General features: G+C 40.5%; 1 protein-coding gene across 5 annotated transcripts in view; it reads right to left on the reverse strand.

The window, feature by feature from the left end:
- The window catches only part of EIF2AK2 (eukaryotic translation initiation factor 2 alpha kinase 2), a 43,749-nt gene that overhangs the window by 3,906 nt on the left and 23,502 nt on the right, over nt 1–16,341 (reverse strand). For 2 of the 5 annotated variants that reach the window (XM_074949002.1, XM_074949001.1), the window contains exons 6-15: nt 14,983–15,065; nt 13,952–14,048; nt 12,483–12,517; nt 12,220–12,309; nt 11,508–11,627; nt 8,379–8,498; nt 6,901–7,093; nt 5,519–5,644; nt 4,691–4,789; nt 11–73 (exon numbers count right to left, since the gene is read on the reverse strand). In XM_074949002.1, the coding sequence (XP_074805103.1) occupies nt 11–73; nt 4,691–4,789; nt 5,519–5,644; nt 6,901–7,093; nt 8,379–8,498; nt 11,508–11,627; nt 12,220–12,309; nt 12,483–12,517; nt 13,952–14,048; nt 14,983–15,065 (1,026 nt within the window). The remainder of the gene's footprint in view (nt 1–10; nt 74–4,690; nt 4,790–5,518; nt 5,645–6,900; nt 7,094–8,378; nt 8,499–11,507; nt 11,628–12,219; nt 12,310–12,482; nt 12,518–13,951; nt 14,049–14,982; nt 15,066–16,341) is intronic. The other 3 variants (XM_074949005.1, XM_074949004.1, XM_074949003.1) reach the window with 3 other exon arrangements.

Consider the following 16,341-nt stretch of genomic DNA (forward strand, 5'->3'; position numbering starts at 1 on the left):
TATACTGTACCTCTGCTGGAAATTTCTTGCTGAACTCCTCTGGAAGTATACATTCTCTTATTTTGGGCCACTCCTAAAAACGACACCAAATAATTTTTTTAGTATGATATTTTCATTGACTACATTTTGAAGCTCTGCAATTGAACCACACAAAGTATGAAAACAAAATAATCACAAAATGTAGTGACAGGTAGAGAGCGAGTCTTCAAAAGACAGCATTTGTCAAAGGAAGTATCTGAAAGCTTTCAATTTGGCTGTAAGGTGTTTTTAAAAGTGTTCTGTAAAGCTTTGAGTTTGACGACTTTTTCACCTTGTGAGCCTCAAGGTCCATGAAGACCTGCTTCTGCCTCATTTTTGTCAAATCCCTGGTTCTCACTGTCAATTAAAAAAAACCAGTAGTTCTGCATCCCAAACCCCGTGGAAAAATCTACAGGAGAGGACTTTAACTCTGCCCCTGCGGGCATCATTGCTACCTGTGAGACAAGGGGATGCAAATAGCATTCCCCCGCACCACACACACAATCTTTACTTTTAACATTGCTACAGTGTTTCAGAGAGTGCAAGACAGGGAAGGGAGGTAGGAAGGAAAGAAAAAAAATCTCAGACTCAGATTACAGTCTGTGATTAATATGTCCATGGGCTTTATGGTCTCTATCTCACAGAAAATATAAAATATAAAATATAATGTGGAGGACTTATGTTACACACACAACATGAATGCCATTAGAAAAATTCAAAAACACCTTTTTAACTCACTTTTAAATAATCAGTACTAAGTCACAATGACCAACATTTTTAAACCCAGGTGCCTAAAATTATGCTCCTAAATACGTATTTAGGTACATAAACAGAAGTGGCCTAATTTTCAAAGATGCTGAGCAACCCTCACTCTAAATTAAGTCAGTAACAGTGGCAGGTGCTTTGTACCTTTGAAAAATCAGATCACGTCTAGTTAGGTGTTCATATATGGATTTAAGAGCTTAATTTCAGGCACAGTTTTCAGGTTTGAAAATTTTAGCTACGCTCCCTGCCCCAAAAAGCTTGTCATTGAAGACAAGACATAACAGAGGAAGGTGACCAGCATTAGGAAGGCAGGGGTAAGAGAATCACAGAATATCAGGGTTGGAAGGGACCTCAGGAGGTCATCTAGTCCAATCCCCTGCTCAAAGCAGGACCAATCCCCAACTAAATCAAGAGGACAAGCAATACAGCAAAAAGGATAAAGGTAGCATCAGAGGTCTAATTTTAAAAAATAATGCTGAAGGCAAAGAGAGAAACCTCTGTTTTGGTCATCAGACACATGCTTGTTGACCAATTCCTATGGTCCTTACTTGAGCAAAACTCTGACTTCAAAGGAAGTTTTGCCAGAATGAGGGCTGCAAAATAAGGTACCCCAGAGATTTAGTATAGCACGTATCAGACTAGCCATTCCCTTTTCCCCTCCCCTCAATGTAATTTGACCTGTCAGCAAATCCAGCCAAAAAGCATCCCAGACATCAAGAGTACAAAGCAGGGTGTGTAGGTTACTAGCGGCAGAGTGCTTCAGTCCCATGCGGGTAAATGCGATATATATTTTACAGGACACGAGGATAGTTTTATAGTTAGGCACTGGACTGGGATGTAGCTCCAGGTTCAATTTCTGTCTCTGCCACAGACTTACTGTGTGACTTTGCGCAAGGCCCCAATCCTGAAAAGACTGAAACACATGTGTAAGTTTATGCACCTGAGTAATACCATACACTTCAGTAAGACTACTCATGTGCATAAAGTAGAGCCGGTAAAAAAGGTTTACTGATGAAAAATGTCTTTTTAATTAAAAAAAAAAGGGGGGGGGGGGGGCAAAAATGTTGGCAGCAATATTGATTTTAAAAATCATTTTTTTAAACAAAAAGTGAAACAATTTGTTTCAAATAAAAACTTGTTTAATTTTTGAACAAGTGTTTTTTTGCGGGGGGTTCTCTCTTATCTTCTCTTTTTTCTCCCCTCCCTTATCCTTACCCTTTTGGAGGATAAAGGGAGACAAAAGATAGTGAAAACCAAGCAAAACACCTAAATTCTAACATTTTCTTGGTTTTTGAACTTTGAAAAAAAATTCAGTTTGACAAAAGCAACCTGTTTTTTTCCCATGGAAAAAAATTTTTTTAAGATTTTTTTTTTAATTTCTCATTTAAAAAAAAAATATATATATATATATATACCCTTTACAACCCAGCCCTAGCATAAAGTTACACACATGGTTAAAAGAACAGGAGTACTTGTGGCACCTTAGAAACTAACAAATTTATTTGAGCATAAGCTTTCGTGGGCTAAAACTCACTTCATCGGATGCATGCAGTGGAAAATACAGTGGGAAGATATATATATACACACACAGAGAACATGAAACAATGGATGTTATCATCACTCTCATTAATGTGAGCTATTACGAGCAGGAGAGAAAAATAACCTTTTGTAGTGATAATCAAGATGGGCCATTTCCAGCAGTTGACAAGAACGTGTGAGGAACAGTAGGGGGGAAAAACAAACATGGGGAAATAGTTTTACTTTGTGTAATGACAAGTCTACTCCCAGTCTTTATTTAAGCCTAATGTAATGGTGTCCAGTTTTCAAATTAATTCCAATTCAGCAGTCTCTCGTTGGAGTCTGTTTTTGAAGTTTTTTTGTTGTAATATTGCGACTTTTAGGTCTGTAATCAGGTGACCAGCAGTCTCTCGTTGGAGAGACTGCTGAATTGGAATTAATTTGCAAACTGGACAACATTAAATTAGGCTTGAATAAAGACTGGGAGTGGACGTGTCATTACACAAAGTAAAACTATTTCCCCATGTTTATTTTTCCCTCTACTGTTCCTCACACGTTCTTGTCAACTGCTGGAAATGGCCCATCTTGATTATCACTACAAAAGGCTTTTTTTCTCTCCTGCTGGTAATAGCTCACCTTAACTGATCAATCTCGTTATAGTGTGTATGATAACACCCATTGTTTCATGTTCTGTGTGTGTGTGTGTATCTTCCTACTGTATTTTCCACTGCATGCATCCAATGAAGTGGGTTTTAGCCCACGAAAGCTTATGCTCAAATAAATTTGTTAGTCTCTAAGGTGCCACAAGTACTCCTGTTCTTTTTGCGGATACAGACTAACACGGCTGCTACTCTGAAACACGTTGTTAAGTATTTGGAGGATCAGGGTCTTAATCTCGCTGTACTTCAGTTGCACACCTGTAAAATAACACAATATTTCTTTACCTCACAGGGTTTTTGTGAGGATAAATAATGATACACTCAGATACCATAGTGCTGAGGGCCACATAAGTATCTCAATTCATATCGCTTGCTCTCTCTTCCCCTCTCTGATGGAGATTAAGTTTGCTGTACTAGACAGCAGAGCTGTCTGACAGACTAGATAGCAGATAGAAAAGGAGGACTTGTGGCACCTTAGAGACTAACAAATTTATTTGAGCATAAGCTTTCGTGAGCTACAGCTCACTTCATTGGATGCAACAGATAGCAGATGTAGCCAATGATTTTAGTTTATTGTTCATTTATTGTGTGATGTTATGATTAATCAACATCATATATATTCATTGTATGTTAATTAGAGTTAATTTGTAGGATTATAGAAGTATAAGATTGATCAGTATTTAGAGGAATCGTACTGGCTAAAAGTAAGTAGGGCTGAAACGCAAGGCCTACAGGCTGAGGCCTGTAAGATTTTAGCTTACCCATACTAGGCCATCAAGTTAAGAAATGCTGATATAACTAAGTGACCGAAGAATAACCCGATGCCCTAAGATTATGGGAAAAGATGTACCAGTGGGTGATATTGCAAAAAATTAACAGTAAAAGTAATTTTTTGCTTACAAGATACCCAGTAATCACGTTTTGCTAACACACGCCCTAACCGCAGGGTGCTTGATGTGCAGAAATGCTAATGAGGTATAGTCAGAATTACATTATAAAAAAGGGTGCCTAGATTAGGAAAATTGAGCTTCCTATGGGAAACTCTAGCAGGAACCATCCCTCTACTAATAATCAATCCATGAGAGACCTATCAGACCCTAACGCTTGTTAAGGATGTGAGTCGAACTATGTTTGTAACTTGTGCGTAGGTTCGGAAAGAATTTCTGTATGCTTGGGTATTCAAAACTTTAACTGAAACTTTTATAAAACTTGTAAAACAGACTAGATCTTGTACTCGTGAATGTCTGTGTGGTCACTACCCTTGGTCTTTATGTGTTCCTAGAGACTCTAAATCTGAAGCAAGTAGCAAAGGTGACTTTCACTCTGTTAAGATTGAAACTGTAGCTGCCAGAGCCGATCCCAGGGTGGTGTAATACCACATTACAAAATTCACTTTAAATAAAATGAAAGGCTACACAGAGGTGACAAACAGAGAGCACCAAAACACATTGACAAGTGAATGGTGCTAGGGTAATTTTTGTTTTAAATTTTGGAAGACAGCTTTTATTCACAAAAGCAATATGAATATGTGGGCCTCACTGAAGTGAATTTTCAGGAAGGACAAGAATGAAGAGAGGATGAACACCTGATGTACTGGTATAAGGAAGGTATTCCAGACATATGGGGCAATAAGGAACACTACATAATATACAAGTAATACGTCAAGTCATATTTTGCCTTATATAGTTTTCTTCTAACCTATTTTTCATTAATAGTTTAAGATTACTTACCTGAAATTTTTCAGCATCAGTGGAAAATATCCAAAGAATTTCAAAGAGAATTAATCCTAGTGCAAATATATCCACTTCCTGTCCATATTTGTCTCCAGCCTGTGGTGATTACAATAAAAATAGCATATACCAGACATGCCTTTTAGGTCTAAAAATGTATCATAATTGAAGTGTTTTCATACAATCCAATTCTGCAGTATTTATACAAGCTAAAATCCCTATGAAGTCAATGGGAGTTTTGCCTTAGGACAGCATGATTGGGACCACCAGGCCCTCATACAAGTCCTTAAATCTCTGTGCCAAATATGCCCCATCTGTGAAACAGAGATAATATTTACTGTTAAGTGAAATGAAATATACAGACTTTAAAGCATCCATAGTCCCACATACGTAGGATAAGTAATTGATTCCCCCTTCCAGATAGGGAATCAGACACAGAGATTCTAAGGCCAAGATTTTCAATAATGGATGCCTAAAGTTACCCAAATTCACATTTCGGTACCTAAATTAGTGGCCTGAATTTCAAAATTGCTGATCACCCACAGCTCCCACTGACTTCAAACTTTGTAATGTAAGACAGTATCGATGAGAGAGGATCACCTCATTTCACAACTGACTTGTGCAATTTGCTTCAGATTTTCCAGTTTAAAAAAAAAAAAATAAAAAAACTATCCTGATTTAGGATCACACCTGGAAAACTTTAGGCAACTGGTTTAGTACTGGAGAAATTAGGACAGGGATGGCTAAATCTGGACTTAAATGCAAGGATAACTATGGAGACACTCACGTCTTCTGATGTCTTACTATTAATCCTGCAGTAACGGTTACCTGTTCTGGGCTCATATATGATCTTGTTCCCTTTTCTGTTGTCCGTAGGTCATCTGTCATTGAAGTTACAAGTCCAAAGTCACCTATTTTTATTTTATTTTCACGAGATATGAATATGTTGAGGGGCTAAAAAGGACAATTGAAAAAAATGTCTCAGTTTCACGTTACAAACTTTTAGCACCAGGAAAAAAATCAGTCATAGGGTACTTCAGTGGAAGAGTTGCTAAACAGTCAAGGAAATGATTAGGAGTTATGTATCAAAATAAAAACTGTTGGTTTAACAATGAAATTTTAAACACACTAGTCAAAATTTGAAATCATGACTGCCATAACAACTAATTGTTCTCATTTGCACATACAGTTAAGTACTACTGTGTTATTCTATAGCATTGGTTTTCAAACTTTTTTTCTGGTGACCCAGTTGAAGAAAATTGTTGATGCCCACGACCCAGTGGAGCTGGGGATGAGGGGCTTGGGGTGTGGGAGAGGCTCAGAGCTGGACCAAAGGGTTGGGGTACGGGGGTGAGGGCTGTGGGGTGGGGCCAGGAATGAGGGGTTCAGGGGGTGGGAGGGGGCTCTGAGCTGGGGCAGGGGTGTGGAAGGGGGTCAGGGCTCTGGGCTGAGGCCGGGATGAGGGGTTTGGGGTGCAGGAAGGGGCTCTGGATTTGGGGGGGTCTCAGGGCTGAGGCAGGGGGTTGGAGTGCAGGAGGGGGTCAGGGCTCTGGTTTGGTGGTGCAGGCTCTGGGGTGGGGCAGGGGATGAGGGGTTTGGGGTACAGGAAGGGGCCCCAGGTTTGCGGGGGCCGCGAACCGGCCAATGGGAGTGCGGAGCCAGTGCTTGGGGCGGGGGCAGCATGCAGAGCCCTGTGGTCCCCCTGCCTAGAAGCCGGACCCGCTGCTGGCCACTTCCGGGGCGCAGCGCAGTGTCGGAACAGGTAGGCACTAGTCTGCCTTAGCTGGGCAGCACCGCCGATGGGACTTTAACATCCTGGTCAGCGGTGCTGACCAGAGCCACTAGGTTCCCTGGGTGCGGAACAAGGCAATCCAGTGCCTTACATGCCAGTACTCGGTCGCATCCCGAACTCTGAAAAACACTGCTCCCTAGGGCATTAACTTCAGTACACTAAAATATATGATGTGTTGTATGTGATTTATTAAAATTGATTTTGAACTCAAACTTGAAACTTAATATATACCTAGTATACAGCATTTCACATTCAAAAGCACTTTGTGATTTTATTCCCAATCTTACACACACTGACAGACCCTTATGCTCACATGGAGTCCCACTGAAAATAAAACAACAGTTCAACATTTTCTGATCCTCCAAACATTTATTCATTACATCTGTCCACCCACACAACGATCATCTGTTCTGCTTACCTTGAGGTCTCTGTGAATAAATCCTTTAGAATGAATATATTCCACTCCTGTCGCTATTTGTCTAAATTTGATGAGAGACTCATCTTGGTAATTTTTCTTCCCTCTCTTTTCATCAATCCAGCCATCCAGTGTTCCTTTCTCACAGAATTCCATTTGGATAAAAAGGCAATCACACAGAAAATCTGGCCTCGGTCTGTAAGAGTAAAATTAAATCACAGTATTAAAAACAGCACTACACAATTGTTCCTAAGCAGTTGGCTCAATGGTTTGCTGGTTTCCAACCTTTCATTTGGCTGCAGGCCCCCACAATCGTGGCCAAAAATCCCTAATTTTTTAGGACCGCTCCAGGTAGGCTTGGGGCTGCCAGTGATGGCACTGGAGTCAATCCTAGTTCCCAAACAGCCAGCTGCCTGCCACTAAAGCCTGTTCTACACTAAGCAGGCTGACGTAAGGCAACTTACCTCATCCTAATTATGTCAGTGTACACACAACAGCTTTGTCCTGCCAATGTAAGTGTCCTACTACACGGACAATAACTCCTCCATCTCCACAAGAGGCATAGCACTTATGTCGGTGTAGTTAGGGCGACACAGCGTCTGTGTAGATGCTGCGTTACTTACACTAGCTGTTAGCTGTCTTGTCAATTTCACAGCTCCATGCTGGAGCCCCCAGCTCCCTGCTCCCAGCCAGGCTGCGCCCAGAGTCTCCCTGCTCCGGGAGCTGAGAAGCCTGGGGTGGCTGCCCCCCCAGCTCCCAGCAGGGAGCCGAGAGCCTGGGGAAGTGGGGACAGATGGGCTCCCAGTGGGGAGCTACGCAGAGCTTAGATACTTGGCCCTCAGCCCCCCACAATGCCCCTCTTCAGGCGGTGGAAGCACTGCTAGTGAGGACATGCACCACTGACAAAAGGAGGGTAGTGTGGACAGTAATTACTGCAGTGGCTGTAAGTCTACCTAACATCGGCTGACTTAGGGCTGTAGTGTACACATGCTCTGAGTCAGCTCTTCTGCTGAGCAGCCAGTAGGCCCCACAAGGTGGGGCAGAACAATACCATGGGACAGGGCATGATCTAGTGAGTGAAACACAGGTTTGCGAAAAAATAACTCCTGCATTTTAATCCCAATGCAAATACCATCTCTCTTAGTTGCTGAAGATCCTGCTACTGATTTGGCTTCAATATAAGACATCATTCCAAATTAGGCCTCAATGTCAGCGTACATATCTGCGACACATACTGTTCACCAAAAAAGTGGCAATTCATCAACAGAAAGGAGATGTACATGTACGTCGTTCATTAAGCATACTGCCTGATGTTAAATATTTTTCATGTTCTTTCTTCTTTTATTAGATGGAAAAAATATAAGTGTAGGGATCTGTAATTCACTCATTTTTTGCCACACAAATCTGCAATAGGGAAAAAATAATCTGACTATTCCAGTTAAAGAGCCATTGATTACACTACAGAATTCATTTTTATTTACCTTGAAAGGCTTGAACTGTTCTCAGAATTGAGAAAGTCTTTCCCAGTCCAAGAGGTGTAATACCGTATGATGTTTTCATGCGCAAGCTCTGCTAGTGCTTGTACCTCACGCTGTACTTTACTAAATAAAGAAAGAAAAATTCTCATTACACAACACTGAAGAACTGACACTTCTTAATAAAATGAACAATAAGATTAATTGAAGACAGGATATCAAGCAACAGTAGTAATCTTCAGGATTAAATATCTATTTTAAATTATTTTAAAAGTCAATATAATTGTTTAATTTTTAAAGAGAAGCTGAAAATTGTATCTACTAGCTGTGTTTCGTTTGCCAGGCTGTTCTTGTGTTTTGCCTATTGTCTGCTCTATTACCCTGAGCATACAAGTGTTTGAACCCTGTTCAAAATGTTTGAAATGAGAACCGCACCCCAACTCAGATTCTTGTACTTAATACCTTATCTGGTCATAAGAACACAACAGATAAGCAAAGCACAGAGTTGATGCTATCATGGAGAAATTAAGCATCCAAAGACCCTGATCCTGCAAACACTAGAGCATATAACTTTTAATTTGCAAGTAGTCCCTCTACATACACTGAGCTCAGCAAGACTATTCATATGCAAGATTATTTGCAGAGCTGGGGCCTACTTTGATTATTGTAGGGTTGTCCAATGAATTAATTTCAACCTCAGATGGGGCCCAAATGTGACCCTTTATTTGAGGAACATATAGGGCTTACATTTAAAATGTTAAATTTACTTCTCAGGAGTGCAATGTGAATGAAAATAGGAAATATCCTGGAAGAACATTTAGTAATACAATATACTCATTAAAATAAGACACCAAAGCAATTTAGGCTAAAGGTTGCTCTGAAACTGTTGTAAATAACATGGAGGAGGAGATCCTTAAAACAATTTGTTAAAGAGACACTTACAACTTGTTTTTTAATTGATTATTTAAAATAAATATTACTCGGCATTTTATCAGAAATTAGAATGTCCAGAAAAGTTTTTTTATGCTCCCCGATGATGTTTATAATGGTCTTTTTAGCAAGTGACACGAGGACAAAGAAACAATTATACTGGTTTTATAAAGAGTGTTGCCAAATGCACAAAGAAAAAATAGGGAGGGAGGATTTCCCCCACCCAGAATATAGTCATCTGAATTGCTACTGGTCAGTTCAAACATTTTCAGACACAAATGTGGTTTTCAAAGTGACTCTGTCTCTTTAAATGTTCTATAAATCTGTTAGTCTGCAGCTGACAAGTTTTATAAAAGCAGTAATCACCATTCATAGATAATCTACCAAGTGTTCTGCAAATTTATAGATTCCCAGGCCTGCAGAGAACACTGTGATAATCTAGTTTGACCTCCTGTATAACACTGGCCACAGAACTTCCCCAAAATAATTCCTGTTTGAACAAAATCATAGCTTTTGGAAAAAACATCAAATCTTGATTTAAAGATTACCAGTGGCTTAGAATCCACCACAGTCCTTGGTAAATTGTTCCAATGATAAATTGCTCCTCACTGTTAAAAATTTACACTTTATTTCCAGTCTGAATTTGTCTAGTTTCAACTTTTGACCATTGGATCTTGTTATATCTTTGTCTGCTAGACTGAAGAGCCCTTTATTGGGAACAGAAATTTGTCATGTAGCTCTTTGGAGTCTATCACTATAAGGCATATTATCCAATCATTTAATCATTTTCATGGTACTTTGGGACTGGTGAACCTCACATATGGTGAATCAGGTTTTCAATAACCTCTCACTATATTAGACGTGGCTGTCTAGCTAGGGGTCAAGGGCTGGAATGCTTAAAGGGGACTGTATTTGGCTACTTGGAGAGCAGCATGGTATTATAGAAGCTGTTTTGTTACTGACTTGGTTAATCTAACTGAAGAATAAACCACCAGTTGTGGGGATTGTCTGCCCTGAGTATAGCATTCTCACTGTGGTCCATGCACTCAGTCACACCTCTCTTCTCCCACATCTCTACTGAAACAAGGCTGCTTGAAAGACTTTGAATTGGAGAAATTGGTCCCAGGCTGGGAAGGGAATCCAGACTGTGTATTAAGAACTGTGAACTGCCCGCAACACCCAGAGGGGTGAGAAAAGCTGTTTGCTTCAAATTACTTAGCATGAAAAAGTTTAGGAATTAGCTTGCAATTTTATCTTTTATTTCTTTTAAAAGCCAATTCTGACTTCTATGCTTATACCACTTATAATCACTTAAAATCTACATTTCTATAGTTAATAAACTTGTTTAATGTTCTATGTAAACCAGTGTGGTTCATTGAAGGGTTTGAGGAATCTACTCAGGTTAACAAAGGCTGGTGCCTTTGGTGTATCCATTATCCTTTGATGGAATGGCAGACTAATTAATGAGCTTGCATTGATCAAGAAGGTCTTGAGCCGTGTAAAACACGCATTGCTGGGGTGCAAGGCTGGGACTGAGAGATATGCAGGAGTTGCCCTATATCTGTTTATGAGAGGCTGGAAGAGCATTCATGTGACTTTGCAGGGTGTGACACACACACGCTAATGGCTATGTGAGAGCAAAGCCTGGAGGGGCTGCTTTTCACTAGCGGAGCAGTGTGAGAGGTATCCTAAGCTAGAGAGTTAAGGGGGCACACCAGTTCCACTGTCCAGACTGTACCCTGGGGGTTGTCACACAAATACAGAGGTAAAATAACTTCTCTATCCCTACTTGAGATTCCCGTTTATGCATCCAAGGAACGCACTTGCCCTTTTGTCCGCTTCATCATCTTGCCCAGGATCAATGTCAGGCTGACATCCCTATGATTACCTGGTCATCCCATTCTCTCTTTTTAAATATTGGCACAACATTAACAAAGAGAGCGCGCACAAGTTAACAAATCCTGTTTCCTATGCTGTGCTGGACTATAATTCTAGTGCACAGAGAAGCAAACATCAAAAGACAGCACACTCATTTCAGCTCCACTGAGAACAGAGAAATAAACATGTTTGTCAGATAGAATGGACAATGCTGTAAAGGAAAATTACTTAAACTTTTAAGAGATTATTACAAACAAACAGTTTCATCTACAGAAACTGTTTGAGAGTGTCCTTTCAAATAAAAGCAAGCCGATGTACAGTACTTACTCGCTACACGTCACTCGTTTGACAGCATAGTACTTCTTATCAATAATTTGTTTTGCTTTGAAAACATTCCCAAATCCACCGCTGCCAATTCGCTCTAGCTCTTCAAAATCCTTGATAAGTCTTTAAAATAATAAAATAAAATAAAATAAATAATAATTTTAGCAAAATCAGCCCTAACATTAATTTTGGAAAGTATGGGTCTGATTCTGCAGAGCATCTCCTGAGAGACGCTGAGCATCATCTTACAAGAGATACTCAAACCTCAGGTAAACAAAGCGTCTTGCGGCCCGCCAGGGGCTTATCCTGAACAAGCCGTGAACCAAGTTTGGGAACCCCTGGATTAGAGGCATTCCTATGCTATTTTACATACTTATAACATTTACATTTGGAATTTTCATAAGAACAGAAGCTGTCCACCCATCTTCTTTGAATAACCTCTTCTATTACAATATTTGTAGCACCACCCATTTCTCAGGGTAGAGGAAAAAATGAAGAAACATTCTACAGAGTTGCACAAATGCCAAATACAAACATTCTTATTATAGGAAATACCCTATACTTCACCCACAAGTGGCAGTTTGCATATGCTTGTAAATAGAATTCCTTCTCCCCCTTTCTTTGTTTTGCAATAAACATGCAAAACTGTTAGTCAGGGAAATCTAACCTATCATTGCAATAACTATACATCTCTTACTTAAAATCTCCTTCTCACCTTTCATCCTTAGTGTACCTATTTTCCTTTTTCTCTTCCTTGACCTGCTGCCCTGAGAACGAGGGTGCCAATTTAGTTGCGAACTCTCTTCTTAGAGAAAAAAGAAAATTTACAATAAAACCTTGTACTATATGAATACAGAAAAGAAATTTACCTGGAAATATTTTTGGTGTCATGTTTTAGTCAAGTATCAAAGCCACTAAAACAGGATTTGCAATATTAATTTCAGAACATATATATTTAAAAACAAAGTAATTACGTACCTCTTAGATTTCATGGCAGCATTTTTGGGAGTTGCCTATATCAAAAAAGAAAAACAAACATATTCACTGTTTTAAAGAATGATGATTATTTTTCTAATATGGATTGGATGTGGCTACCAGCTGTCCAAGTCCATACTTAGACTGGTTGGCTCATCTGTTTGATGACAACCTTCAGTTTAAATTCCTCATGAAACTTGGATATTACTAGCGCTGTGTGAGTAATGGATTTTTCAGAGTTCGCTGGCAATCCCGGGGGGAAAAAAAAAAAACCTGTTTGTGTCAACCCCAAAGCTATTTTCTTCAAACTTTTTGATGAATCAGAAGTTGGGAAAAATTCATTTTGATCAAACAAAACATTTAGTTCAAGCTAAAACTAAATATTTCTATTCTGAGCATTTTTTAACATTTTAAAAATTAAAGGAAATTTCAAACTGAAAAGTCATTTTGAACTGAAAAAATAACATTTAATTTAAAAAGTGCTGAAATAAGGTTTCACGTTTTCAGAATATATATATATACACACACACACACACACACACGGTACACCAAACAATTTAGCAAAACTGACACAAATTCCAGAAGCGTTTCAGCATAGCCAAATCTACACTTTTTGCCAAAAGATGTTTTGGCTCAAAAATGTCCCCCAGCTCTAAGTATGACATCATGATTCTTATCAACATGCATCAATTACATTCAATGTACAAGCACAGATCCATCAACTTCCATGGAAGTATGCCTGTTTAAGCCAGCAGCAAATCTGACCTATTGTATGTTTAGTGAGAATGATGGTAAAAAGATAATGAACATTTTAAATAACATTCAGATATATTTTGTAACGATAAGCATTGTGGGTAGAGGAGAAAATTGATACCGCACTATGCTCTGAAACTCCCCTAACTCGGGCTCTAACAGGCTGCTAGAGGAAGCAGTTCTTAACTCTTGTGGTGAAACAGAGAGAGTGAAGCAATCTCAGAAGATTAGGCTCCAATTTATTGGTAGTTTTACGCCCTGGTCCAGCATTGTCACCCTCACATGCCAACGGCGCAGCCTGCATTTAGCCCCCATGACGTCAGGGACACAGCAGTCCACCTGCACAGATCACAAAGCAGGAGTGAAGCTACATATGTTTCTTTTTGGGAGTGGTTCAAGTTTAATAGGCAGCTAGTGAGGAGCAGAGACCTCATGTTGTGTACTCCAGAGAGCTTATCCCACTCAAGAGATGAACTACTACACTCTGCACTAGGGCCACATTCCACTTCCAGCAAAGTATCTGAGGACATACTAACTTCAAAAATTAGATACAGACATTAGCAGCCTCAAGTATCCAATTTTACCTATGTGCAACTTAAATATTTTGGAGATAATAGCTCTGTTACCCACATCTTCATTAAAAGTGAAAATTATGAACAGGAGTAAAATAATGACAGTCTAAAATTTAACTATAAGGAATAAAGGCTTTCATACTGTACCCAAGGAGATGAACAATCTTCACCTACTTTCAGGTCATTCATTTTATTTACTAAGCTCCCATCTGAGTTGATATTTTTAGATGCAGAATCAGAACCACTATAAGGGGAAAAATGGATTTCAATATATCTCCTTCAAACAATTCTTGAATCAAAACCACAATTCTTGATACAACAGAAAAAGGATTATGTGAATTAATTTAAAATACAAAACTTCACTTGTAACACAATTCTTGTGATTCGATAACATTTTATTATAAAATACTTATTTCTATAATGGATTTCATCCTATTATGTCACTGTGATTTATAAATGTTAGTTATGTATTCTCACTATGGTAAGGTAGGTTAGGTACAGAGATCATTTCAATGCAGTGAGGCCACCACTGGTACAAAATATAGCTGCTCTTTAACACTACACAGGGCATCAGAGAGAGTAAAGTGGTGACACCAGAGCCAAATTAACCATCAAGCACAATAGGCTGGTGCCAAGGGGTCCCAGCACAGACTGGAAAATTTCTCACCACCATTTTCTTTCTGCTAGCAACTTCTCTCTTCATTCTCCATGAATACGTTGTGCCTCTTTTGATTAATGGAGAATGAAGAGAGAAGCGGTATAGCAGAAATTATAATGTGGTGCACAGAAATTACTGAAAAGAACTGACATCCGTTAAACAAAGCAGTGTCATAATACAAAAATGGCTACTGAAAACTTCAATGGAGTGACACTCTTCTTTTCACATCAAGCAGAAATGCTTCTAAAATAATTACTGGTGCTCAACAAGAAAGCATTCAGGATAGCCAAAAAATCTGTGTATCATAAAGTATATTATAAGAAATATAAAAAAATTAAATGCAATTGCACAATTAAACTGTATTCTTGATCTGTAGATAAAGAAACAGGTTTAAAATACAACTGATTAATTCACAAGTGAAAAGACAGCAAAAGATTTTGCTTAACCGCTCTCAACTGGTTCTTGAATTATAAGCAAATGCATTATGTTAAACATCACAATATTAATGGTTCCAACTTACTTTGCAGATGACCAGCTTGACATTCCACTGGAACTACTAAGCAGGTTATTTGCAGAACTGGCAACAGCTGTGTGTCTCCCTGCCTGTATATATATATATATAAAAAAAAAAACAAATACCTGATACCTACCAGTCAAAGCTTTGCTACTACAAATGACAACATTCTAAAATGACAAAAACAATGGAGTTTCGGAAAAAGTTATTGGAACTACGTTAAACACTAAAGCCCCAGCTGGGGAAGACGTTTATTACTCCTGGGGGAATTCTGTGCGACTACGCGCCCGCAGAAAACATCCGCCCCCCGCAGAATTCTTGTGCTTCCCTGCAGAAAACAACAGGGAAGCAAAAAGCAGCCACGTGGGGGAGGGGGTACAACCATGGTCGCAGTTTTTTGGGGGAGATTCGCCCCTCCCAACAGGGGTGAGGCATGGGGGGCAAACAGGGTTACGTGCCACTGCCCCTCCCCATCGTTTCTGCAAGCGCAGAGCTTCCCACTGCAGGAGGCTGCTTCTTGGCTCCGCTGACTCTGCAGCTGAACGCCATCTACTGAGTCCTAGTGCCAGTCATGCTCCCCTTCTGTGTGCTGGGAACCTTCCTCTTTTCTGTGCAACAGTCAGTGCCTGTGGTGGGCCTGGGTAAGGGGGGTGAGGGGAATGGGGGGGTGAGGGGGAAGGATGAGATTGGGAAGAAGAGTGCACAGGGGAATCGCAGGGGGAAGTGGGCGCCCGGCATGCGGCATCCCCTCGGCAGCAGCTGGTGCTCCCCCATTAAGCAGGCCCATCAAACCTTCACCCTGACGAGCCCTACCCCCCTACACCTGGACACCCACCTCCCATGAACCCCCATACCCAGATTCCTATCCCACTGAGCCCCAACCAGCTGCACCTGGATCTCCACCCCATCAAGCCCCACTCCCCCAGCACCCAGACACCACCCCACACCAAGCCCCATCTCCCTACATCCAGACCTTCCCTGCTGATCTCCAACCACCTTCACCTGGATCCCCTGCAAAGCCCCATTGCCCCTGCACCCGGCACCCCCAACGAGCCTCTGTGCATCCAAATCTTCCACTGAGCCGCCTTCACCCAGATTCCCCCACACAGAAACCTCTCACCCCACACCTGGATCCCCCTCCCCCCCACACACACTAAGCCCCTCCACATTTGGATCCTGCTGGGCTGAGTCTGCCCAACCACTCTCGGCCCTTGGACTGTGTCAGCGTTGGGTGCAGCCTCACTGTCGAGTCCCCCTACCAGCGGAGGTGAAGGCTTCAGAGTGATCTCCCACCTCAATGCAGCCAGTGGCCCGTGCTCCCCACTGCCATGCTGGAGCCCCATTTTTACTGACAAATAAAATTTG

Source organism: Natator depressus, chromosome 3 (assembly GCF_965152275.1).
Source record: "Natator depressus isolate rNatDep1 chromosome 3, rNatDep2.hap1, whole genome shotgun sequence".
NCBI classification, from domain to species: Eukaryota; Metazoa; Chordata; order Testudines; family Cheloniidae; genus Natator; species Natator depressus.